General features: G+C 38.9%; 1 protein-coding gene across 2 annotated transcripts; it reads right to left on the reverse strand.

Annotated features, from left to right (window-relative positions):
• Window positions 1-2,753: 2,753 nt before the first annotated feature.
• Window positions 2,754-27,939, reverse strand: MEX3C (mex-3 RNA binding family member C). 2 transcript variants are annotated; one of them, XM_004379239.1, is made up of 2 exons: window positions 27,489-27,939; window positions 2,754-5,792 (listed from the first exon to the last, which is right to left on the reverse strand). In XM_004379239.1, exons 1-2 carry the CDS (start codon window positions 27,655-27,657, stop codon window positions 4,567-4,569), a joined length of 1,395 nt encoding a protein of 464 aa, XP_004379296.1. In that variant the 5' UTR covers window positions 27,658-27,939; the 3' UTR covers window positions 2,754-4,566. The 2 variants fall into 2 exon arrangements, with proteins under 2 accessions (XP_004379296.1, XP_023589725.1); XM_023733957.1 differs by lacking the exon at window positions 27,489-27,939 and adding an exon at window positions 8,634-8,809.
• Window positions 27,940-27,945: the final 6 nt, after the last annotated feature.

Raw genomic sequence — 27,945 nt, forward strand, 5'->3', positions numbered from 1 at the left:
AGGCAGAGGGTCAGGAGCTGGTTGAATGGACATGGGAAACCCCGGGTGGAAAGGAGGAGTGTGCTGTCATAGTATAGGGAGAACAACTAGGGTCACATAACAATGTATGTATAAATTTTTGTGTGAGAGACTAACTTGAATTGTAAACTTTCACTTAAAGTACAACAATTTTTAAAAAAAGGGGTAACTTTGGTGAAGGTTAAGACAGTACTAGTACTAGGGAAGCCAGCACAACCTGTAAAAAAAAAAAAAAATATGTGTGGAAGTATACTGACATGGAAAAGATGTTCACAATGTATTAAGTGAAAAAGAGCAAGCAACACAACTAGGTAACCCAAAACAATTTTTACAAAAACCCCCAGCTCCCATTATCCTTTCGAACAAGAAAAGTAGAAATTTAAAGGAGAGGAGGGAAAAATGTAGCAGATTGAGAACCAGTGGTTTTGTGCTAACAGGTCCACTGGTGAGAATTTAATCTGTAGTAACAATTGTTGTGTGCTGTTGATTCTGGCTCATAGTGACCCTACAGGACAGAGTAGAACTGCCCTCCATAGTGTGGGCTGAAATCTTTACAGGAGCAGATCGCCAAGACTTTTCTCCCATGGCTGCTGGGTGGGTTCGAACCTCTGACCTTTTTTGTTAGCAGCCTACGTTGTGAAAACTGAATAATGGAAAGCCCTCCCCACTATTGGGAGGAATTCCTTTTTTTTTTTTAGAAATTGCCTAATTCTTTTTGTTTTTGTGAATTTTTTCTTGTTGTTGTACTTTAAGTGAAAGTTTACAATTCAAGTTAGTCTCTCATACAAAAATTAATAGACATTGTTAAGTGACCCTCATTGCGCTCCCTGTACTGTGACAGCACACTCTTTTCCACCCCAGATTTCCTGTGTCCATTCAGCCAGCTCCTGGACCCTCTCTGCCTTCTCATCTCACCTCTGGACAGGAGCTGCCCATTTAGTCTCAGGTATCTACTTGAGCTAAGAAGCACACTCTTCATGAGTATCATTTTATGTCCCATAGTCCAGTGTTTGTCTGAAGAGCTGGCCTCAGGAATGGTTTCAGTTCTGGGTTGACAGTCGTCCAGGGGCCATGCCTCCTGGGGTTCCTCCAGTCTCAGACCATTAAGTCTGGTCTCTTTACTAGAATTTGAGTTCTGCACCCCACTTTTCTCCTGCTCTATCAGGGACTCTGTGTTGTGTTCCCTGTCAGGGTGGTCATTGATGGTAACCAGGCACCATCTAGTTCTTCTGGACTCAGGCTGATGCAGTCTCTGGTTTATGTGGAACTACCTAATTCTTGATGATTTAGGATGCAGATTACCCAGTGTGGTATGGCTGTTGCCTGGTAACAGCAGTCCACACCAGAGTTCCTGAAGCTTCTCTCCCCCAGTACTTTCCTGCTTTTCCAGGTGAGGAAAGGCAGATCCAGACTTAGAACTAGGATAAGTGCTTATCAGTTTTGCCAACATTAATTTCAGACAAATTCTTAGCTCACTCTGGGGCAAGAAAACAAGGCTCCAAAGTAGGTATCTTCAAGGTCCCCTGAAGGATCTTGACCTTACTTTAGGTAAAAGCTAAGAAATTTAAACCCTAAGAGTATGGCCCCTGGACACCCTTTTAGCTCTGTAATGAAGTCGCTCCTGAGGTTCATCCTTCAGCCAAAGATTAGATGGGCCCATAAAACAAAACGAGACTAAAGAGGCACACCAGCCCAGGGGCAAGGACTAGAAAGCAGGGGGGGACAAGAAAGCTGGTAATAGGGAACCCAAGGTTGAGAAGGGTGGAGTGTTGACATGTTGTGGGGTTGGTAACCAATGTCACAAAACTAACTGTGAAATGAGAAACTAGTTTGTTCTGTAAACCTTCATCTAAAATACAATAATAATAATAATAATAAAAATTCATATTCACTGGTCATTTAATCTAAGCTGGAATTGTGTAAACATTGTAATCACCAAAATAATTTAACTTTCACACTTCTGGAGGTTGATTCCAAAATCAGCAAACTAATTCTAGGGCAATGATCTTTCTCATTACTGAATCTATACGCTCCAGTCTACTAGCACAGCCCAAGAATCTGTCCAAAACCTACAGTGAAAAGACTTAATTGGCTGTGTAATACCTTTAAGAATTAAGAATCATCAGAATTTTAGTTTCTTTAAAAGAAACTCAGAAATGTATCTCTGCATTTTAACAAAATGGCAATAAGTTACACCCATCAGCATCAAATCAATTTAATTAATAGAGTAATATTTTTGTCAACCACAAAATCTTTCAGAGGATATGTAGCAACTGAAAGTTAAAAACCTGCACCTTCAAAAAATAGTTTTAACGATTTGGTGATTAAAAAGACAAAAATGTGTAAGCAAAGAACATAAATTAAGTACAGTCTACCTAGTTTGGACTCAGGATCTTAGTTAGCATTATTGTTTAAAAAAGTCACTTACTGTTTTATTCACCATTAGGTCAATAGTGATTACTTGTGGTCAACTACATAAACACACAACTAAAAAACTAGCTTAAACCTCCACTTTCATTACAATGGAATGTTCATTTAAAGCAGCAGCTAAACTCGAACAGGAGCATAAGGGACACATTTAAGGACACACTTAAAAAAAATCATCACAAGAAAGAACGCAGGTAGCTATGCGGGGAGTGGGGAAAACTTTGTAAGGGCAATTCTTAATTCTGGTAAATAGCTATCTTCCCGCCTAAACTACTAATGATTAGATGAAAAACACCAAGGAGAATACATTCAAGTTAATGGAAACAAGTCTTTATTAAGTAACTTTTAATATCAGAAAAATAAAACTCTTATAATTCTCTTTACAGCAAATATATAATATCAGTGCTTTGGCCATCTTAAGTTAAAGGCCCTTTATCATAAAATATATGGTTTTTAAACTTTACTCAAATTGAATTTATAATCCCTATGACTTCCCTACATATACATAACAAAAGAGTGTAGTAAAATTAGCAAATACTAAACTATATTGATAATTTATCATTCTTAAGTTTGTGGTTTTTAGAAACAGTACACGCACCTAATATATGTCGATTCCTTGGCTTATTAGTTGCAGTGTACAATGCAATAAAATACAAAATACATGCTTGGTGAACATTCGTTCATATCTACAAGACGGCAGCTAAAGATTAGGTTTCAATACTGACATTTAACTATCCTACAAGCAATTAGCATTACATCATAATATGCCATCAAGGCAACTTTTTTATACTGAAAAAATCAAAATAAAAACCGTTATTTGTAAACTTTTATAAGAAATGTAACTCTTCAAGTGGAAATAAAAAATAAAATTTGTCTATTTACTATTCAATACACATAGGATTTCAATTTTCATTATACTGAGAAAAAAAGCTCTTTTGTGTTGGGAAAATAACGCTTCAAAAAATAATTAGTAGAAAAACCCACCAGTATTACGTTTTGTCCTTTCAATGCCAGCACAGATTTGGGAACATACTGAGGATGAAGTTCGAGGCATCCACAGATGAAATGTAAAAGTGTATTTTAAAGAAATCTTTCCTGTGATTGGAAATAGTTTTGAAATGAAGTAAACTGACTGGAGGTCAACACAGCTGCTTTAGTGAGTTATGCTCAGGGCACTGTTAACCCCTAGCTCCCTCCCTCCACCCCTAGATTATTAAAAAAGAAAAATATATTTATAATGTGCAAGACAAATATGGATTAAACAGAAAGTGTTTCACATTTTGATCTAGTCTAAAAATTAACTGCTTGATCAGACTAATGAATGGAATGTTCGCATCCTCAACTGTAGCCATAATAGGTACACCCCAAAACCCCTCCTGAAAGGGGAAAACACAGGTGGCCATTTCCACATTCCCCAAGGGAGGCAATGGGTAAGAATTCACAATTGAGACAATTGCATTCCTGATTCACTGATCACACCAGCCTGAGCACTCTGGGTGAGATGAAGGGCAATGTAGCAGTTTTTGTCCCAAATTATACCCAGTGATCTAGTTAACTGCCATTAGCCCTATTCTTACCAATAAGTAATCACAATGCATTAAAAAGTTACTTGCAATCCTGCAGAATTAGGCATAAGTTGTTGTAAAATAAAAAAACAAACCAACCTGTTTTGTCAAAACTGGCAGTGTAAAGAAGGCAGCACTGGAAGTGTCTGAATCATCTGTAATGCCAAGTACCCTCCATAAACTTTTAATGGGGTTAGGCTTTGGGACCCATCGTTTTCAAATCTTAGAAGTATACACTTTTCTCATAGGCTCACACAACCTATGATCATCTTCACTCAGCCGAGTTGAACTTCAGCTTTAGCAATTCTTATACAAGCTATGTCTCTGGGTCTACAGGATAGTATTAATAATTCAAACCAAACTAATAGACAAGAGACCACTTAGGTTTAGTGTTACCATAGCAGCCTTTTATAAGTTTACTAACAACTTTAGCCTAATCCCAATAAAGCCTGATAACAGTCATAAGAATTCATTAGGAAGTTTACTGGGGGGTACCATTATACCCATGCCTTTACGAGTCCATATAGAGATATAGTATTTATGTATATATATATAGTTAAGAGTGAATTTGGATTGCCTGAGTAACAGCTGTCTGGCAAACTGGACATGATGGCGTTCTCTTTTCACAGATCTTGTTGGCACATTCCATGCAGAAGAGGTTGTGGCCACATGGAACTAGGGCAGCGATAACTTCATTCTCAAAGCAAATCACACAATCGTGCTTTCTTCTTGATTCTGGAGGTGAGCTAGAGGTGGAACCACCATTGGAAGAGGAGTAACTATTGGTACCATTAGAAAAAGCAGGGATGTATATTGGAAGGCCAGCATGGTTGCCTGTACTAGGTGGGTCGCTCCTAACCCTCCGAGCAAGTGGGTGTTCTATGCTCTCAGGAAATGTAGGAGACAGACGAGGAGTAGATGGCTGACTTCCTCTGCGCTGAGTCTTCATGTTACCAGAAGGATCACTCCCAAAGCTAGAGAGTGGGTTAACTGGTTCGAATGGAGTCCAGATAGTTTGAGCAGATGTTGGTAAAGAGTCAAAGGCTGGAGAATCAACTGCAAGATCTTCTGAACCCACAGATGGTAGTGTATCTCCAAACCAAAAGTTTCCTGTGCTAAATGGACTTGTTGGACTAAAGTCAGCCAGCCTATTGCTTCCAAAGTAGGAATCTGTTGAACCACTTCCTAGAGAACTGGAACTATCATTTCGATAATTGGGTATCATTCTTGCACGGCTAGGAGGAACTGGATTGGAAGAGAGCCATGCAGAGCCAAGAGTGCCACCTTCAAAGCTTACATCGGTACCATTGTAATGAAAATCATTCTCTTCATTGAGTTCGATATAGTTTCCTGTACGCATGGCAATATGCATTTCTATTTCTTCCCGAGCTCTGTCAACGTTTTCGGGCATCCCTGTCACTTCAAAGACAGGCTCCTTATCTCTGCTCGGAGTTACTATGTATGTGTGGGTCTGCTGCTGAATTCTTTTAATAGTTGCTCCTTTGGGTCCAACCACTAGTCCTACCACACGATAGGGAACCCTGACTTGAACGGTGGTTTGACCGGGCAGATTAGGACTACATGACAACCCTCCCAGGGCAGGGCCATTTTTGTTTCGAGATGCACGAATCATGGAGAAGTGCTCCGCAGCTGAGAGGATTTCTCTTTTGGCCATGGCAACATCTTCTTTCCGTCCAGTGACAACAAAAATGGGCTCTTCGCCACGAACAGGTGTCTTGATATATGTGTTTGTCTTGGCCCTCAGTGCTTTAATTTTACAACCTGTTGGAGAGAAAAAATTTAATAAGAATTAACATAAACTTCAATGATATTTATAAAGACAAATCACAGAAAGCCCTTTTCAAGCTAAATCTAGTTATGGTTAATTTTTTTTTTTTTTTAAGTTTTAGAGTTTGTTCTTTAAGGAGCCCTGATAGGACAATGGTTAAGCGCTCTGTACTAAATGACAGGTTGACGGTTTAAGCTACTCCATGGGAGAAAAGACCTGGAGATCTCCTCCTGTAAAGATTACAGCCTGGGAAACCCTCCAAAGTCCATGGATCTCTGCATCATTCACCACTAAGTCATTTAAGAAGATGCTTGCATGTTTAGATAGTATGGTAGGCAGAATGCTAAACCAGCTTGCAGGATTCCATCTCCCAGTTATTCAAACACTGATCTAGGTACAACTGTCAAGGAATTTTGCACATGTAATTAAGGACCTAATTAGTTGACTTTAAAATAGGGAGCTCAATCAGATTATCCGAGTGGGCATGACCTAATCACAAGTGCATTAAAAGCAGAGTTTTTTTGCCAGCTAGTCACAGAAGAGGAAGTCAGAGAGATGTGCTCTAGCTGCCCTGGAAGAAAGCAAACAATTCATGTTGTGAACTGCCTTTGGGGGCCCTCATGGCAAGGAACTATGGGTGGCTTATAGGTGCTGAGAGCTAGAAAGAAAATGGAGGCCTCAATCCTACAACCACAAGGAAATGAATTCTGCCAATAACCAGTGCCTCAGATGAGAACCGTAGTCCTAGCTAATATCTTGATTTCAGCCCCGTGAGGCCCTGAGTAGAGGATCCAGTCATACTGTGCCTGGACTTCTTATCTACAGAAACTCTAAGACAATAAATTTGTGTGTTTTACAGAAAATAACAAATGTTGGAGAGGCTACGGGGAGACTGCAACTCTTTTGTACTGCTGGTGGGAATGCAAAATGGTACAACCATTTTGGAAAATACGGTGCTTCCTTAAAAAAAGCTAGAAATAGAAATACCATACGATTCAGCAATCCCACTCCTAGGAATATATCCTAGAGAAATAAGAACCATCATACGAATAGACATATGTATGTACACCCATGTTCACTGCAGCATTATTCACAGCAGCAAAAAGATGTAAACAACCTAAGTGCCCATCAACAGATGAATGGATAAACACACTACGGTACATACACACAATGGAAAACTATGTAACAATAAAGAACGACGAATCTGCGAAACATCTCACAACATGGGTGAATCTGGAGGGCATTATGCTGAGGGAAATAAGTCAATCACAAAAGAACAAATATTACATGTGCGACTATTATTATAAAAACTCATGAAAAGGTTTACACACAGAAAGAAACAATCTTTGATGGTTATGAGGTAGGGGAGGGAAAAACACTAACTAGACAATAGATAAGTGGTAACTTTGGTGAAGGGTAAGACAGTACACAATACTGGGGGAGCCAGCAAAACTTGTCCAAGGCAAGGTCATGGAAGCTCCACAGACACATCCAAACTCCCTGAGCGACTGAATCACTGGGCTAAGGGCTGGTAACCATGGTCAGGAGACATCTAGCTCAACTGGCATAACATAATTTATAATGAAAATTTTCTACATTCTACTTTGCTGAGTAGCATCTGGAGTCTTAAAAGCTTGTGAGTGGCCATCTAAGATATTTCACTGGTCCCACTCCATCTGGAACAAGGGAGAATGAAGAAAACCAAAGACATAAGGGAAGATTAGTCCAAAGGACTAATGGACCACAACTACCACAGCCTCTACCAGACTAAGTCCAGCCCAACTAGATGGTGCCCGGCTACCACTATCGACTGTTCTGACAGGGATCACAATAGAGGGTCCTGCAACAGAGCTGGAGAAAATGTGAAACAAAATTCTAACTCACAGTAAAAGAAAAGACTTACTGGTCTGACAGAGACTGGAGAAACCCCAAGAGTATGGCCTCCGGACACCCTTATAGCTCAGTGATGAAGTCACTCCTAAGGTTCACCCTTTAGCCAAAGATTAGACAGGCTCATAAAACAAACAGTAATAACGTAGCTCAACCATATGTATAAGAGACTAAATGGGCATACCAGCCTATGGGCAAAGACAAGAAGGCAGGAGGGGACAGGAAAGCTGGACAAATGGTAACACGGAACCCAAGGCCGAGAAGGGGAGAGTGTTGTTGATACGTCGCGTTGTTGATTATTTAATGAGAAACTAATTTGCTCTGTAAACCTTCACCTAAAGCACAATAAATTAAAAAAACAAAAAACAAAACAACTGTGTGTTTTAAGCCACTAAATTTTTGGTAATTTATTATACAACAACTGATCCAGTAACAGGAACCTAATGGTCTGGGCAGTGGACAGACATAAGGGAATCAGAAAAAGTTTGGGTATCACAGGCATTGGAGTGGGGTGAAGGGATAGACTGAAATCAAATAGGAAGGAAAGAAATGCACAGCCAAAATGTCAACAAACATCCTTATCTAGATGAGGTGTTTAGGAGAGGAGTGAGTGGTTTGGCAGGAGATACATAAGTAAAAGCTGCTCTCCACTTGCCATAAGGGCTTTGCCTAAACCACTCCATCTCTCAGGTCGCCCAAGGGCATCTTACCAATTATGAGATTAAAGATCAGTCTAATGTTTGAGTTTATTCACTCCAATGTTAAATTTCTTATAAGGGTGCAGTACAACTTCCAGGTGATACAAAGAAACTACCATGATTTCTGCCCTCAAGAAGCTCAGTCTAGAAGGGAAACAAACAGTACTGATACAAGATCATTGCTTTAATGAAAACAGACATACAAAACAGTGGGAGCACACAAAAGGAGAGATGACTTTTGCTTACAGTAAATGAAGAAGGCTTGAAAGGCACTTGAACTGAGGCTTGAAGAAAGGAGTTCTGCCAGATGGGAAGGAGGGCAGAGGGAACTGCAAGTGCAAAAGCAGGGGATCAACAGTACAGGATGAGCGGCCATCTAAGATGCATCAATTGGTCCCAACCCACCTGGAGCAAAGGAAAATGAAGAACACCAAAGACACAAGGAAAGTATTAGCCCAAGAAACGGAAAGGGCCACGTAAACCAGAGACTTCATCAGCCAGAGACCAGAAGAACTAGATGGTGCCTGGCTACCACAAATGACCACCCTGACAGGGAACACAACAGAGTCCCTGATGAAGCAGGAGAAAAGTGGGGTGCAGAACTCAAATTCTAGTAAAAAGACCAGAATTAATGGTCTGACTGAGACTGGAGGGACGCCAGAAGACATGGCCCCCAGACTCTCTGCTGGCCCAGAACTGAAACTATTCTGAGGCCTACTCTTCAGACAAAGATTAGACTGGCCTGTGGGACATAAAATGATACTCACGAAGAGTGTGCTTCTTAGCTCAAGTAGATACATGAGACTAAATGGGCAGCTCCTGTCCAGAGGCGAGATGAGAAGGCAGAGAGGGTCAGGAGCTGGTTGAATGGACACAGGAAATCCGGGGTGGAAATGAGGACTGTGCTGTAACAGTATAGGGAGAGCAACTGGGGTCACATAACAATGTGTGTGTAAATTTTTGTATGAGAGACTGACTTGAATTGTAAACTTTCACTTAAAGCACAATTAAAAAAAAAAAAGAAAAGAAGAAAAAGAGTACAGGATGGCACAGTACTGTGGGAGCTTCAAGCGCCTGGAGGAGGCTAGAATGGCAGAAATAAGGCTGCTGGGAAGGCAGAAGCCTTCGATGTCAGGCACAGTAGTTTAACCTTTTATCTTGTCGGTGCAAAGAATTTTGAGTAGAGGAGTAACAAGATCAGACAATGCATGTTGGACGAGTGGGAGCATAAAAAGATCCAAAAAGAGACTGAAGGCAGGGAGACTTACCTGGGAGGCTATCACAATTTAAAAAAAAAAAAAAATCTGTTGCTGGGTATGACCCTACAAACAGAGTAGAAATGTCCCATAGGGTTTCCAAGGAGCAGCTGGTGGATTCGAACTGCAGACCTTTTGGTTAGCAGCCAAGCTCTTAACCACCGTGTCACCAGTGCTCTGTTATCACGATGGCAGTAGAAAAGTTCTGAGTGAATGATAGAAAAGGCGGAAGGCAGGGGCTATGTATGACCACCGTATGCTCTGTATCTAGAGTATTTCAAGTTTTTTTTTTATTGTTTTTTTGTAAAAGAAGTCTGAAGTATTACGTGAAATGTTGCTGATTTTTGACAAGGAGGATTTCCCGAAATTAAATTAATTGTATTTTCCATTCATTTAATAAATCAGCTACATATATATTATAAAGTGATTTAAACACTTATAATATTACAAACACTAACATGAAAACTACACTATGTTTATTTTCACTTTGGGCAGTCCTTGGGGTATGCATTTCTTCACAAATTCCCCCCCACATGCTTTTGTTTTGAAGGGGAAGGAATCCTACTTAGAAATCACACACACACACACACACACACACACACACACACACACGCTTTAATAAAAATGGGGAAGGGAGAAAGTATACAATTCTTTGAGTAGCTACTAAAAACCTTTTTTTTCTTAAGTGGCCACACCTACCTTCTCCCAGACTTATTGATCTCTCCTAATTCCTCTTATAAAATTTGTTATCATCCCCAAAACATGCTTTGTTTCTCTTCTATCTCTGTGCAATTATTTCCCTGAGTAACCTGAAAATCCTTCCTTATCCACTCTCCCCACCCTGACGCCTTGCCTGTGTAACAAACATGCCTATTTGGAAAAGATGAAATTGTACATATGAAAGGCTCTATGCACTCAAGAATAATATAAACATAGGTATAAGCTACTGCTATTACAGCTACTGCATATGCATCTTGCAAAGTGCAGTTCAAAGGAAACAATATAAAAAGCAGAAAACTGATGATCTGAAGGAGTGAGTCCTAATCTATTACTAGTTAACTTCTGTTAGCGCACAGGCATTTGACCACTAAGTCCCTTCCAATGCTTATATTCCTTGGTCAAGTCCCTCTTCTAGGGAACACACCTGTTCCTTTTTCTGAATCAGATACTATCATATCTCACGTGCATGTATCTATTCTTTCTTTCCTCAAGAAAAGGCAGTTTGAGTAATGACTGTGAACACAAGGTTTTGGAAAGACCATCACTAAACCAGCTTTGAGAACCTGAACACAAAACTTGTCTGTCCTTCATAAGTAAGGAATTATGACTAAAACTACTTCTCTCATTTGGCTGTTGCCAGGGTTAACTAACACGTTATTGTTGTGTGGAGTTGATTCGGCCTCATAGTGACCCCATGTGACAGAGCAGAACTGCCCTATAGGATTTTCTTGGCTGTAATCTTTATGGTAGCAGATTGCCAGGTCTTTCTCCCACAGAGCCGTGTGCGGTTTCCAACCGCCAACCTTCCTGTTAGTGTAACAGTTTGCTCCACCAAGACTTCTTTAAATAATATATTAAAAGTGATCACAATGTCTGGTATTCAGTTAAGTGCTCAGTAAAGGGTAGCTTTTAAAAAACTACTCTCCTCACCCCACAGCCAAAAATATTTCAGGAGTCAATTGAGTCAATATCTCAGCGATTAGACTTAGCTTTGAAATAATAAAGATTTGTAGGGCACTTTTCAGTTTCCCAAGCTCTCCTAGATACATTCTCATTCAATTATCATAACAGAGTGCTTTAGGAAGGACAAGCGCGAGCTTAATTGAATTGCTCAGGATCTCCCAGCTGGAAAGTCAGGTCTCAAACCCAAGTTGTCTTAATAATTCACATTCCTGCCACTACTCTACACTCTTTTTCTCTAAAAGTACACCATTTCATATGTTTCATGATATATAAGAACTAACGGCCGGGGGGGGGGGTGCACTGTCAAATTATTTAATGATTTTATATAAAATTCCTTACCCTTGCAATAGTCTAGGATTAGCTATTCAGAAGTTCCCTTAACTTTATGAGTCAATTTCAGTATCATACCTTCAAAGACTGATGCATATCGGCTAAATCCCAGTAAGAAAGTGTTTCTTATGCACACAAATTTAGCATTTAAATTAGAATTTATTTACTTTAGGAATGCCCTGTGTTAACAATGGCTCTCCCTTCTAGCATTCAAGAGTCCTTGCCGCTCTTTTACAGTCAAAATTTGGAATTTTTTGTTGTAAGAACACTTTGCTCATCTCACTTTAGAGGATCACGATGACATCACTTCAAACAGCTTTATGCGTGTGATTTCAGTTCTACTTATTTCCAGTATTCACAATGACATGTAATGCCTTAAATCAAGTAGCATCTACTTGTCCTTAAACCAAAGCTTTGAACAACTCCAGGCTGACTGGCTCCTTAAAGGGTTGAGAATAAAGAAAAACGGGAAGAAAACGCCAATTTCCCCAATGCGGCAACTAAAATGATAATCAAATAGTACATTTCTAATCCAACAATTGAGTCCAATTAAGTAAACAGCAAATAACCACTTTATTTCAAGCACTTTTGGTGACTTTAAGGGTGCAAATATGACAGAGATTCAGTTCTGCCTTCACTGACTTATCGCATACTCAAGACCAAAAGGATTTTAATTTAATCCAGATACTTTTAGTATTCGGGGCTATTGCTTTTCTATTCTACAATTCTAGTGACAGTTTTATACGAAACACCTGGTAGAAGATTGGTAAAGGGAAGTAGGAAGCAGCATTTGATCAGTTTTTTTTTTCAGGGATATAACTTTTTACTAAGTCAGTGATGGAAGGAAACTCCTCAGTTTCATCCTAAATTTACTTCATGTGTGTTGTTGCATTTTCTCATGGCTCCTTCCCTGAAGGCTCCTCTCTCATTCAATGTATCTCTCTCTAGAAGACATATTTAGTCTAGAAGGATTAGGACTAAATTTAATGAAACCTGATTTGATTGTGAATTCAAGAGCAAGGAAAAAAAAGTCAAAATAATTTTAAGCTACACTGACAAATTAAAAAACTGAGATAAGCACAAGATTTACTGATTACTATTTAAAAGCTTAAACACACATACCCTCCTCACGGCAACTGACAACACAAAAGGAAAGAAAATTAAGACCATTCATACATGATCACTGCAAAACATAGAATATAAGCTCCACAAGGCAAGAACTGTTCCTCCTGCACACATATATTCCCTTGCAAACTCTTCAGTGCCTAGAACATGAGTAAATAATCTGCTAAGAACCTCTTCAGGATGGTTGTATTTCTTCACCTATCTGATGACTCTGGAGAAGTCAAGCCACTGTCCTCCCATCATCCATAACTCCCCACCCCTATGACCCTATAATAAATCGACAGTTCTCTCCAATGGAGAATACTGGAAATGCACCTGTTCCTTTTTAGATTTCCTACCAAAACCATAAGGAGAGGCAAAAGGTAATTAGAAACTGAAACAAGAAACAACTTTGACAGAATACACAGTACAAAAAGATGCATAAGCAATATGACTGTGCCTACAAAACACAATGGAGCATATGACTTCAATAATTACCTTCAATAGAAGATGAAATGATTTCATTACTTTTTTCTGCTTGATATCTGTTCAGAACTTATCTTTTCTGTTATGCCTAAAGCCATGCAATGATGCTATCCTCATTCAGGAACAACAATAAAATTATTCACTCAACTCATGCATATATAAGTCCAAATACATCAATCTTTTTCTTAAGTCATGTGTTGTTGTTGTTATTTGGAGCTGCTGAGTTGGTTTCGACTCACAGTGACCCCACGTACAACAGAACGAAAGACTGCCTGGTCCTGTACCGTTCTCACAAATGTTGCTATGTTTGAGCCCATTGTTGCAGCCACTGTGTCAATCCATCTCATTGAGAGTCTTATTTTTTGCTGGCCCTCTACCAAGCATGATGTCCTTCTCCAGGGACTAGTCCCTCCTGATAACATGTCCAAAGTATGTGAGACGAAGTTTCACCATCCTCACTTCTAAGGAGCACTCTGGCTGTACTTCTTACAAGGCAGATTTCTTTGTTCTTCTGGTAGTCCATGGTATATTCAATATTCTTCACCAACATCATAATTCAAATGCATCAATTCTTCTTTGGTCTTCTTTACTCACTGTCCAACTTTCACATGCATACGAGGTGACTAAAAATATCATGGCTTGGGTCTGGTGCATCTTAGTCCTTAGAGTGACATCTTTGCTTTTTAACATTTTAAAGAGGTCTGTCTTTTGCAGCAGATTTTCCAAATACAATACATCATTTGATTTCTTGACTGCTACCTTCCATGGGTGTTGATTGTGGATCCAAGTAAAATGAACCCTTGACAACTTTGATATTTTCTCCATTTATCATGACATTGCTTATTGGTCCAATTGTGAGGATTTTTGTTTTCTTTATTCCGAGGTGTAATCCATACTGAAGGCTGTAGTCTTTGATCTTCATCATCAGTAAGTGCTTCGAGTCCTCTTGGCTTTCAGCAGGCAAGGTAATATCACCTGCGTATCAGGTTGTTAATGAGTCTTCCTCCAATCCTGATGCCCTGTTCTTTACATAGTCCAGTTTCTCGGATTATCTGCTCAGCATACAGATTGAGTAAGTATGGTGAAAGGATAGAACCCTGATGCATACCTTTCCTGATTTTAATCTTACAATATCCCCTTGTTCTGTTCAAACAACTGCCTCTTGGACTATGTACAGGTTCCTCATGAGCACAATTAAGTGTTCTGGGATTCCCATTCTTTGCAATGTTATCCATAATCTGTCATGATCCACACAGTCCAATGCCTCTGCATAGTCAACAAAACACAGGTAAACATCTTTCTGGTATTCTGCTTTTAGCCAAGATCCATCTGACATCAGCAATGATATTCTTTGTTCCAAGTCCTCTTCTGAATTCAGCTTGAATTTCTGGCAGTTCCCTGTTGATGTACTGCTGCAACCATTTTTTAATTATCTTCAGCAAAAAGTCACATATAGGATGTATACATTAAATTTTAGGCTAACGAAATTTGCCTGTCATACTCCTTTTTATCCATTATACTCAAGAGAAAAAGAACAGGATGGCTTACACAAGTTGCCCATCTGAGGAACAGTATTTTCGATTTCTTTTTTAAGGTTTATGCCTAAGTATTTCATTAGGGTAAGGGAACCATTATAAATGGTTCTGTTTTTTAAAATTCAGTTTTCAATTGTTCATTGTTAGTATATAGAAATATTATTGACCTGACATCCTGTGACTTTGCTAAACTCAGTACTAACTATAACCATTTTTTGGTAAGATTCTTTGGGATTTTCCATGTAGAGAATCGTGTTGTCTGCATATAGGGATAGTCTTTCTTCTTTTCAAATCTGAATTCTCATTCTTCCCCCATCCCTCGCTTTTAATACTTGTTAGAACTTCCAGTATATTAAAAATATTAGCAGGTTTTTTTGGTAAACACCCTGTATCAGATTGAGGAAGTTTCCTTGCATTCCTAGCTGCTGAGTCTTTATCATAAACGAATTGTATTTTGTTAAATGCCTTTTCTGCTTCTATTGTGATGATCACGTAGTTATTTTTCTTTCGTCTTTTAACTATGTGAATCACACATTGATATTCAAATACTGAGCCAGCCTTTCATTCCTGGGTTGTAATATATTATTTTTATATACTGCTAGATTCAATTCGCTAGTATATTTTTGTTGAGAATTTTTGTGTGTAGGTTCATGAGAGGAGCCCTAGTGGTACAGTGGTCAAAGTGCTCAGCTGCTAACTGAAAGGTGTGTCAGTCTGCTTCTTTGGAAATCCTATGGGACAGTTCTACCCTGTCCTATAGGGTCACTATGAGATGGAATTGATTCGATGGCAATGGGTTTAGGTTCATGACATATTAATCTGTAATTTTCTTCCATTGTCTTTGTCTGGTTTTGAGTGTCATTGTAATCATGCCCTCATAAAATTACTCGTTTAAGTATTCCTTTCTATTTTTTGGAAGAGATTGTGTAGAACTGGTGTTATTTCTTCATTAAATGTTTAGTCAACTTCACCAGAGAAACCATCTGATGTTTTAGTTATCTTTCTTGGATGGATAACTACTAGTTTTATTTCCTTTTTAATAGTCTTTCGATATAAGACTATTCAGGGTATTCTTGGGTGAGTTTTGGTTTTATCAAGGTTATATCATTTAAGTTACTGCATTTATGTGCAAAATTATTTATAGTACTCCCTTATTATTTTCTTAATATCTGTGAGATCAGTAGTAATACCCCTTTGTTTCCTGATGTAGGTAATTTGTGTCTTCTTTTTTTTTTTTGGTAATTTGGTGAGAGATTTATCAATTTTATTCATTTTTTCTTGAAGAGCCAGCTTTTGTTTTCATTGATTAGTCACTACTGTTTTTCTATTTTCAATTTCATTGATTTGTGGTCTAATTGTCATTATTTCCTTCCTTCTGCTTGCTTTAGGTTTGGTTTGCTTTTTCTAGTTTCTTAGGGTGGAAGCTTGAAGAACTGATTTGAGACCTTTCTTATTTTCTAATACAAGCATTTAATATTACACATTTCCTTCTCAGCACTGCTTTGGCTGCATCCCACCAATTTTGATATGTTGTATTTTCATTTGGTTCAAAACATTTTCTAATTTCCATGAGACTTCCTTCTTGACCCATGGAGTATATACTAATTGTGTTTTGTTTAATTTCTAAATATTTGGGGAATATTCCAGATATCCTTCTGCTATTAATTTCTAGCTTAACTGCATTTTAGTTAAAGAATATACTTTATTTAAATTTAATAAGGTTTGTTTCCCTGGAAAAGGACATCATGCTTGGTAAGGAAGAGGGTCAGCAAAAAAGAGGAAGACCCTTAACGAGATGGACTGACACAGTGGCTGCAACAATGCGCTCAAGCATAATAACGACTGTGAGAATGGCGCAGGACTGGGCAGTGTTTCGTTCTGTTGTATGTAGGGTCACTATGAGTCGGACCTGACTCGACGGCACCTAACAACAAGGTTTGTTTTGTGACCTAGTATGTGGTCTATCTTGGTGCGTGTTCCATGTGCACCTGGAAAGAATGTTTATCTTGCAAGTGAGGAGTGGTGTGCTTTACAAATGTTTATTAGGTCAAGTTGGTTGGTGGTGTTGCTCAAGTCTTCTATAGTCTGTTTTTTTGTCTGCTTGTTCTACCATTTGCTGAGAAAGGAATGCTCAAGGGTCCAATTGTAACTGTAGATTTGTCTATTTCTCCTATCAGGTTTTGCATCAAGTATTTTGAAGCTCTGTTATTAGGTGCATATTAATTTAGTAGTAGTATGACTTTTTTGTAAAGTAACCCATTTATTATTATTTAATGTCCCTCTTTGTCTCTGGTAATATTTCTTGTTCTGAAGTCTGCTTTCCCTGATATTAATATAGCCATTCTACCTTTTAAAAAAATTAGTGTTTGTGTGGTACGTCTTTTCCTATCCTTTAATTTTTAATATATTTATATCATTATGCTTCAAGTGAGTGTCTTGTAAACAGTATGCAACTGGGTTTTGTTTTTTAAATCCAATCCAACAATCTTTGTCCTTAATTGGTGTTTAGACCATTTACATTTAATGTAATTTTTGATATGGCTAGATTTAAGTATAACATTTTATTATTAGCTTTCTGTTTGTTCCTTCTGTTTTATGTTCTTGTTTTCCTTTTTTTGCCTTCTTGTAAATTAAATAAGTTTTAGAATTCCATTTTAATTTGTCTACTGACTGTTAGATGATCTCTTTTATATAATTTTTTAGTGATTTAATCTAGGGATTAAATATCGTATTTTTATGCAAGTAATGAGCACCTTCTATTGTGTCTGCCAACCACCCATCCCCAACACGAAGTATTTTTGTAAGCGCTGCTATGCCGAATTTTCTTTCCATGTTGCTGTAAAAAACAATTAGCATAGCACACTTACAAAACCTCGTGAGGGGAGGGAGCGGTTGGCAAACAAACATAGCTGGCGCGCTTTATTTGCATAAAAATACAGTATACATAGCAAACTTTACACAACCTACTTTTCCACTTCAAGAATTTTTTTTTTTTTTTGGTATGTGATGTGAGCTATAGGTTAAGGTTCTTTTTTTGCATATGGATGTACAGTTTTTCAAGCAGCATTTGCTGAAAAGACTGTCCTTCCTTCATTGAACTGCATTGCACCTTTGTAAAAAAAAAAAAGAAAAAAAAAAAATCAACTGATCATACTTATATGGAACAATTTCCAGACTCTATGTTCTGTTCTATTGGTCTATGTGTCTATACTTTCACCAATACCATAGCTGTCCTTTTTATGGTAGCTATAATACATTTTAAAATCAGTAGTTTGAGTCCTCCAACTTTATTACTGTTTTACAACATTGTTTTAGATGTTCTAGTTCCTCTACTTTTCCACGTAAATTTTATAATCATCTTGTCTAAATCTACAAATTATCCTCCTGGGATTTTAACTGGGATTGTATTAAATCTATAGATCACTTTTGCACTTTTAGAGAACTGACTTCTTAACTATATTGAGTCCCTTTATTTAGGTTTCCCTTAATTCTTTCTTTTGTTGTTGTTCAAATAGCGTTTTGTAGTTTTCAGCACACAGGCTGATCCTATATGTATTTTGTTAGATTTATATCCAAGTACTTCATTTTGGGGACACTACTATAAATGGGGAGCCTTGGTGGTGTAGTGGGTTAAGAGCTCGGCTGCTAACCAAAAGGTCGGCAGTTCAAATCACCAGCCTCTCCTTGGAAACCCTGTGGGGCAGTTCTACTCTGTCCTATAGGGTCGCTATGAGTTGGAACCGACTTGACTGCACCTAACAACTATAAATGGCATTTAATTTTTTTTTTTTGGATTTCAATTGTTCATAGATAGTATAAAGAAATACTACTGATTTTTATATGTGTCTTCAATTATTTTTTACCTCATAATTAAGTTAACCAAAGAATGATATTACTTAATCTGGCACTATTGAGGCCAATATGTCATTCAAAAGGAATCCCAACTCTAAGCTTTGGAGCTACATTTCCCAAAGATAAAACCCTAGTCCCAATGCTGAGAGAAAAAGGGTTCTTTCCAAGATCAAGGATGTATCATCTATCCCAGTCTCTCCTTGGGAGACTGACAATAAACATTCACATAAAGGCCCTAAAAAAATCCTGTAGTAAAGTAACCTGTTAACTTGGTTTACCCAAGTATTTCTCAAACTAATTCGACTACAGCTCTTTTCTAACATCTATTAATCAGTGTGAACATATAAGAGGAAATGCTGTTGTAAAGTCACATTATTCACATTAAGATTTATGGATTCAAATTCTAGTAACAAGACCAGACTTAATGGTCTGACTGAGACTGGAGGGAGCCCCGAAAGACATGACCCCCAGACTCTCTGTTAGCCCAGAACTGAAACCATTCCTGAAGCCAACACTTCCAACAAAGATTAGACTGGACTATAATACCTAAAATGATACTCGTGAAGAGAGTGCTTCTTAGCTCAAGTAGATACATGAGACTAAATGGGCAGCTCCTGTCCAGAGGCCAGATGAGAAGGCAAAAAGGGACAGGAGCTGGTTGAATGGACACAGGAAATCCAGGTTGGTAAGGAGCAGTGTGCTGTCACATTATAGGGATAGCAACTAGGGTCACATAACAGTGTGTGTACAAATTTTTGTATAAAAAACTAACTTGAACTGTAAACTTTCACTTAAAGCACACGCACGCACGCACGCACACACAAAGATTTATGGGTGCAGTTCTGATTGATCAAGAATAAAATGACCTGTAAGTTCTAACTTATTGGAGACCATAGTGAAAACCATTAAGGAAAGCACTCTCTACAAGACTCTCTTCTTCAGAGCTGAGGCAGTGAAAGTTTCAACTCACAGAACAAATGAAAGGTAAAACTGGGACTAAAATCCACATCTGGTGAATACTGTTTCTCAAACTAGACCACAATGACAACAATTAACAAAACCTGCTTCATCTAACTTTAAAGTTACACTAAATTAAAAAGAAAAGAAAAAGGAAATGAATTTTGAAAAAATTAAGCTATTATAACCATAAGAAATAGAAACCTCAGCTGGGTTAAGGATATTACAATTCAGCCACATAAGATATAAAAAGGATCGAAAAAAATTGTAGGAGGGCAAAACATTTTAGTTGTTAAGACTGTTAAGTCTAAGGCTCTCTTTCCCCAATCAAAAGTTAGAACAAGAAACTTATTTTAATACAAACTTACTATTGAGCAGGCTTTAAGAAATACGAAAACTCTGCAAGATAGTACAGAGGTCTAACATTCATCAGGAGCCCTGATGGCATAGTGGTTAAGTGCCATACAGCTGCTAACCAAAAAGCTCGGCAGTTTGAATCCACCAGCTGCTCCTTGGAAATCCTACTCTGTCCCATAGGGTCCCTCTGAGTTGGAATTGACTCGGAGGCAATGGGAACATTCATTAACCTGGTCAATTTTAAACCACACTGTAAACTTTAAAAAAAGTCGAGCTCATTTAGTTAGTGGTAAACCCTAGAAAAAAATGCTGAAATGATGATTTTTGGTTTCAACTAGCATTTACAAAAAAAATCTAGCAGTAAAAAATTCATTAACTTTACCCTACCTCATATATTTTATCATCTCTGTACTTTCAGTTGTACAGTGGACTTGTACTAATAACATTTCCTCAAACTTGATCTTCCTAGCAAATCGGGGGGGTGGGGGGTGGGAGGGAGTTGGAAAGAATAGGTAGACGGGACAAGTTTTTTTACCATGGAGGAACCAAGGCTCAGGCAGGTTAAGTGATTTGCCTAAGGTCACAGCCAACAAGTGGTGACTAACACAAGTTTTCTAACTCCAAGTTCAATGTCATTTGCTGCAGTACACCAAATGATACTGGTGGAAAGGCAGAAGATAAGCTAAGCTGTGAGGTTGGGAAGGAGTGGCACCAAGAAGGGAGACATTAATAAAAAGGTCAGCTCCAAATGCAAATATTTTCACACTGGTAACCTTTTTGGAAAATCTTCTAGTTGTCTGGAACCATTCCTTCCCACTCCCCACTCACCATGTTCTAGACCACCTTCTTTATGCTTACCTTCCCCTAGGTCTGCAGTTCTCGTTAAATAATTTTTCTTTTTATTTTAAGGCCTAGTCTTACTAGTTCATGATATACCTTTATTTCTGGGTCAAATCAGGCTCTCCTGCATACAATCCATTGCAGTTCCTCGATAAGACAAAGTCAACAAATCATGCAGACTTATCCCTTAATCTCAAAGGCTTGGCACAAAAGGGGCTACAGTTATATACAGTAACTTAAAATTCTCAAAATCAGTCGTGGAATAAAGACGTGAACTATTCAAGTAGCATGAGGCTATGACTACATTAGGTTTAGTAAATTGGGTTTGGTAATCCTAATATTAGAAAATAATTTTAATGGCACCTAATGGTAGCTTGAGAAAAAAGGTTAAAAATAAACCCACAGTTTATGGTATTCAAGCCATTTGGGAAGCATTAAGATACAGTTTAATAATAACAACAACAAAAAAATCACTTCAGAATCACGTGAAGATCAACAGATTATCTGCTGCTTCCTAAAGCAGCAGAAACTTTAAATTACCAATCCTACATGACAGAAACTACATTTTTATTAATTCTGTAACAAACACACTTGAAGTTAGGTGTGGCTAAATGATCTGCTTTGGCAGCTATAATCTCTCATCCCTCTCCCATGGGGGAGGATCAGCAACCCTTGAGATGGTGGCTGCTCCACTGGCCTGTGTCCCTGAACAACTAACAAAAAGAAATAAAACTTGGTTGTTTTAACATTGAGATTTTGTTGTTGTTACCACACCGAAATTTAAGCTTATCCTTACTGATAATAGTGTCACATATCTAAGATACATTCAGATATCACCAGTTGGTTCTAGTTCTATTTACATTAGAATATAAAGTATGAAACTGTCTACTAAAACGGGAATGAGATTAAACAGAGTGGTTCCAAATTAATTTCAGATTTGCCTTCATAAAAGTAACATGTGCTTCTCATCTTACAGTTTCATATATGTCAACTGATTTGTGTCTCATTTGTGGTCTTTACAGGTATTGTAGATAAAAAGGAAATCAGAAGCCTAGGGAGTTAAATGGCTAGTCCAAGATCACAAAGTGAGTTAGTGGCAGAGAGTAATCCGAACTCAGGAACTTCTATTTGATTCTTGGCTCTTTTCAGTATACTACAGCTGAAAGGAGACCGTTAAAGGCAATTTGGGGTAGTTTACAATATGTATTTTAAATTAAAAATACATTCTAAAACATTTTTGCATTCAGTTTATGGCAAAAGTATTAAAATTTCTATAAATTATTCAATTTGGACAAATGTCGACAATATTCGAAACCAAATCAGCAGTATATTAAGTACTATGTTAGCAGCAGATAATTAAATGGTACCTCTTCTTAAAAACTTAAGATGTAGAGAACTACCTAGAATTCCAACTCATAAACATCACCCTTTAAGATTTTTCTAGGCAGAAATCTCTTAACAGAGTAACAGGTCTCAAATACTTGATACCTGGATCATTTTTCTAGGTTGTTGGTAACCAGGGGGTAGGAAAAAACACCCTTGAAATACCATAGCTTTTATTTCCCATTTCCTCCCTAATGAATCCAAATAGTTCATTACTTGAATAAGGCAGGAAGAAAAGGCAGGAGATACCCTCATCCATTTGCAAAACAATTACACTAACTGAACACAATGGGCCCAAAGCAAATACAAACTATTATCAATTAAGTTTAAAGCCTAGAAAAGCTATATTTTTTTAATGGTGTATATACACACAAATTAGCTTTCTGAACTATAAATATAAATGACAGTGAATTTTTAGTCAAACACATTAAAACTATATTAGAATCTAACTGCCTTCTGAGTAGTAGACATCAACATCTTATTAAGTAAACTAATTTGGATAGTGTTATATTTTGTTCTGCCCACTAGAAATAAAGTATCTCAACTCAGAAATCAACCCAAAATATGACTGACCTTCCATAAGTAGAATGCCTCAAATAGTGAGGTGGCAATACAGAGTGGGAATAACTATCTTTTATGTCAACTGATCTAAATCAATTCCCTTATTTGAGCAAGTTACCTTTCCAAAGGTCAGTTTCTACATCTATAAAATGGGGATAATCGCCTAGCAAGGTTAAATGGCACTGGTACAGTACCTAAGATTGTACCTGGCAAAGAGAAGATCAACAACCTCCAAAAAAGAAAAAGACATCATACTTTAGGATTATTCTGAAATGGTTTCTCCTCATGAAATGTGTATTTATTTATTTTTATGGTGCTTTAAGTGAAAGTTTACAGTTCAAGTTAGTTTCTCATACAAAAATTTATACACCCATTGCTATGTGACCCTAACTGCTCTCCCTATACTGTGCCAGCACACTCCTCCTTTCCACCCCTGATTTCCCATGTCCACTCAACCAGCTCCTGTCCCCTTTTTGCCTTCTCATCTTGCCTCTGGACAGGAGCTGCCCATTTAGTCTACTGTATCTACCTGAGCTAAGAAGCACTCTCTTCACGAGTATCATTTTAGGTCTTATAGTCCAGTCTAATCTTTGTCTGAAGAGTTGGCTTTCGGATATTTATTACAGAATAGGGAATTTATGTACAGCAAGTGTGTATAACAGCACAATTTTTTTCTGGATCAAATACATGTACACCATATTTCAATTGTGTTAGAACCTGAAGGTTAGTTCTACCTCAAGAAACTGGGAAAAACTATCACAAGGATGCTTTTAAGACAAATTAAAGAAATGTTAAGTATTAATTGTTAAAAAAGTGACAATGCACATTACCACTAGGATCAGTAGAGACAAAGTAGTTCAATAAAAGAAAAAAGATTCCAAAATATTCTAGCTCAGTGATAGCCAAAGTAGGGTCCATGCAGCCAAAGTAGGGTGCCTGCAGGACAACCCACAAGAGTGCAGAAAAAAATTACAACTCCTATTTCCATTTTTATCACATTGTTTAAAACTTTTATGTATGTCTTACAAGGTATAATGGAGCCCTGGTGGCGCAGTGGTTAAAGAGCTCGGCTGCTAACCAAAAGGTGGGCAGTTCGAATCCATCACCTGCTTCCTTGGAAACCCTATAGGGCATTTCTACTCTGTCCTATAGGGTGGCTATGAGTTGAAATCGACTCAATGGCAACGGGTATAATGTATAATATACTGGCACGCTTATGAGGCTAGAGAACACACATATGCCATCAATTAAAGACTTAGTAACTAATGAAAATATTTGAATACGCTCATTAACCTTAAACAGTAACACAAAACCTTGGGTTACCAGTCTTTACAACAACTGAATTTATGACATTCAAAATTTATTTATATTGTAGTTAGAACAGTTATAGAGTTCTACTTTAATTCATTTTTTAATCAACTGGCTATCAATGACTGTACAAACTAGAATAAAACCCGTTGACTTAAACCTGCTGTTGACACCACTGTTAATGTGTCTCACAGGTAATAATTTAAAAACAGAAACATTTCTAAGTTTACAAAATTAAGTCTTAAATCTGTTGTCAGGTTTACTTTTGATTTTTATATTGTAAAGCTTCTGTGATATAAGTAAGTCTCTTTAGATCCTAGCTTTAGTTTATATAGCACTGTAGGCTTCAAAATGAGATGCAAAGCTTAAAAACCAAGTCCAATTTGACATCTACAAATGACCACACGCTACCGGGGAGGATAAATGAGGTCACTCTGCCAACTTTCATTACTATCAAAGGCAGTGTTTCTTTTACTTTTTTTTGAAAGGTACTGGAAGCAGAGGCCATCTACATGAGTTGCTTAGTCTGTATGACTCAGAATTCCATTTGTCCTACTGTTTCCTTCAGAGCTAAAGTCATAAATGTCTCCATCTGTGACATACTTATTTCCAGAACCAATTAAGAGATGTCAGATAGAAAATTACCACTTTGGGTAATGAATAAAATGGCAAGAATGGGTAATTTTTTAGGATGAAAAGTTTAGCTCATTGAAACCAAACAAGTAAACTAAATGATTTGCCCTGTTCTAGTCACTTAGGGAAAAGGGATAGGTACTCTCCCAGGAGGGAATTACCACACGATTAAGAAGATGCAACAAACATTAGAAGTCTAGTTCTCCACAGGAGGAAATAAAAGACTTCACACAGGTTTTATTACGGTGCTGCTGGGAGTGGGGGTGGCAAAGGGGTCAATGATCCACTAGTTGAATGGTTCAAAACAGGAAAAGGGCAAGACTTGTTGCTCTTAAGATAAGATAGAGAATGATGACATGCTTTTAGCAATAGTATGTCAACTCTGGGAAAATATTAAGTGCAAAAGGAACTGTCAGCAATTTGTCTCCATGTCCTAAGACATAAATATATTCACATTTTCTTATCAACTAATAAGCACAGCCCTAAAACCATAACAACAAAACAAAAAAATCATTAAGACTTCATCTCTTTGGCTGTCACTTAATAGATGGTAGAAAATAGAAATCTGGAATTAATCCAGCTTACTTTTAACTAATGGATTTGTATAAAGATAGCAGTTTGTGCAAAAAGGACAATTTCACATTGCTTTAAAGGGTATAACAGCGAATGACGAAAGTTTGTATTAAACTAAATCTACAAGGCATATCATTAATTTGTCCCTTAATATAACTGGCATGTAAGTGTTCCTTTCCTAAACTGTCACCACAAGCACACTGAAGCAACTGAAGAGGTGGCATTCTAGCACAGCATTAAAGGTTCTTCTTATCCTGGCCTGCACGCCTTCCCAGCCCTTTTTCATCACTCCTGTTTATAGATCCTAAATACTAACAAAACTCAACACTACTTGCCAATCACACTCAAGAGATTATTCCTCCACACCTTTCCTCTCATTGTTCTTCTGGTCTTCCATCTCCATTTATTAAAGGCCTATCCATCCTCCAAGGCCCTCCAAGGTTGATGTTCTCATATGTACCACTTTTTCTCTGTCACATACTGCAGTTAGTGCCACTAACTAGGTATCAGTTTAGTGTCCTTCCACTGCTTATTAGACTGTTAGGTTCCCAAGGGCAGTTTGTCTGAATCAACCTCACATGCCCAACTGCCAAAAAATCAAATGCTTTGCAACATACAAGCCTGATACATAGTTATTCATCCATGTTCTCAAATGAACAGCCAACTCATTCTAGACCTACAAACTGAGATGTTATAATTTCATGCTATGTAGGTGAAACAGTTATTATCCTGTTGTTGAGAGATGACTCTAACTCATGGTGACCCCATGTGTGCAGAGTAGAACTGCTCCATAGGGTTTACATGACTGTGACCTTTTGGAAGTAAATCGCCAGGCCTGTCTTCTGAGGTATCTCTGGGTGGGTTCGAACCAGCAACCTTTCAGCTAGTAGTTAAAGCCATTTGTGCCACCCAGGGACTCCTTATCCTAAATGTTGCAAATGAAACAAACAGGAATGTGAAACTGACTTACCAAACTATAGGAATAAACTCCCTTTCAACTGAATGGCACTGTCTTTGAACAGTGCCTTTAACTGCCAAATGAGGCAGTCTGAAATAAGTTCTCTCTATCCAGATTTAAGATGGGGTTTCCTTAGTAAAATCCTAGCGGTAAGAACGGAGCCAACTCTGATATTTGAAACCACCATTTCAACAGACCTCTTATTTATGTGTACTTTAGACCACTTGGGAAAGATGAGATCATTTAAGCAGCAGCGCCATCATCTCTTTATTTGACCCCCAAAACGCTCTCAACCTAACAGTAGACAGACATGCACTAACCTAGCTAAATCATACTGCATACTGTACACAGGAGTCAGCAGGTAATAATAGAGGGGGGGGAAAACTACATACAAGATCATAGGCTCTTTCCCAAAAATGTCAAATGCAGAGGTAGTCCCAGCATCCCCTTCCCCCACCTTCACAAATCTACTCCTGGAATCTGAGACATAGGTCCTTTGTCTGAACAATGTGGGAGGAGTCTGTCTGCAGTACTGGTGTGCTGGCAAGTGAAGAGAATTGACTGAAAGCTGTAAAAACACAAAGTTTCTTAACTCAATTACCTTGCTGTCCAATTTTCCCTTACCGTGTACACGAAAAGTGTTCTAAAAGACAGCCAATGTGCCCTTCTGAGAGTTAAAATGTATCAAAAGGAATACAATAAGCTCAGAGTCAGGCTGCTTTTTAAAAGCTAAGTTTCTGAATAGCTGAGGGGCGGCGGAGGGGTGGGGGCTACTGACCACTTGCACAGCCCCTTCCCTCTCGAATGAGCTCTTTTTACAAGACTCCATTTCTGTCCATTTCTTAATCTGAATAAGCTGGGTACGGGAAGCTAAGAGCTCTTCCCTAGCTTTTACAAAAGGGTCTGTAGCACGAATTTGCAATCTCGAAGCTTACAGTTCACAACACCGAAGCCAATTCATCTTACCCGACCTTTTACCATGTCGCTGAGGTTTTTGGTGGCACGCGAGTCCAGTGTTCCACGAATACAGCCCGAGCAGAGAACCCCACCGGCTTGTGTGGCTCGAGAAACTTAACACCTTTTATCATGCAAAACGAGTGGAACAGCAGGGGTTTCGCAAGGTGACCCATCTTCTGGCCTCCTCCACTCTCGACTCCTCCCAGACCCCTTGGCGGTGGACTTTGGGGACTCGTCGCGTTCGCCTTTTCTGCCCCAAGCTTGTTTCTTCGGTCTCCCCACCCACGCCCAGGGCCAAGCCCAGTTGGGCTCCCCTCCCCGTACTCACCCTGGCGACCGACAATCTCGGCGACATGCTCGGAGCTTGGCACCGGGACGCACTCGGTGGTGTTGACGCTCTTTCTCCGGAGCAGGGTAGCCTGCTCCCCGTTCAGCGCGGCCGCCGCCGCCCCGCAGCCGCTGGGGCCGTAGGCGTGGGACAGCATCGCCGCCATCATGCCCTGGGCATCGTCCCCTCCGTAGAGTACCCCGGCCGCCGCGGCCGCCTCCCGGGCATCGAAGCCGGCGGGAGGCAGCAGCACCGACCCCAGGGACCCGCCCGGGGTCGGCGGGGTCTGGGATGCGGCGGCCGCGGGCGGCGACAACAGCAGCAGGGACGGCCGGTCCTCCTCCTCGCCCTCCTCCAGCTCCTCCTCCTCCAGCAGGTCTCCGTCCAGCTCTGCTTCCTCCCCCTCCTCCTCCAGCTCCAACTCGGCCTCCTCCGCGGCCCCAGGCCGGCCGGGCGG

Source organism: Trichechus manatus, unplaced genomic scaffold (genome assembly GCF_000243295.1).
Source record: "Trichechus manatus latirostris isolate Lorelei unplaced genomic scaffold, TriManLat1.0 scaffold00063, whole genome shotgun sequence".
Lineage (NCBI taxonomy): Eukaryota > Metazoa > Chordata > Mammalia > Sirenia > Trichechidae > Trichechus > Trichechus manatus.

Coding starts and splice junctions, on each gene's coding strand:
- MEX3C (XM_004379239.1), bottom strand. CDS start 27,657: ATGATGGCGGCGATGCTGTCCCACGCCTACGGCCCCAGCGGCTGCGGG. Junction 5,793..27,488: donor CGAGATTGTCGGTCGCCAGG/GTGAGTACGGGG, acceptor TCTCTCCAACAG/GTTGTAAAATTAAAGCACTG.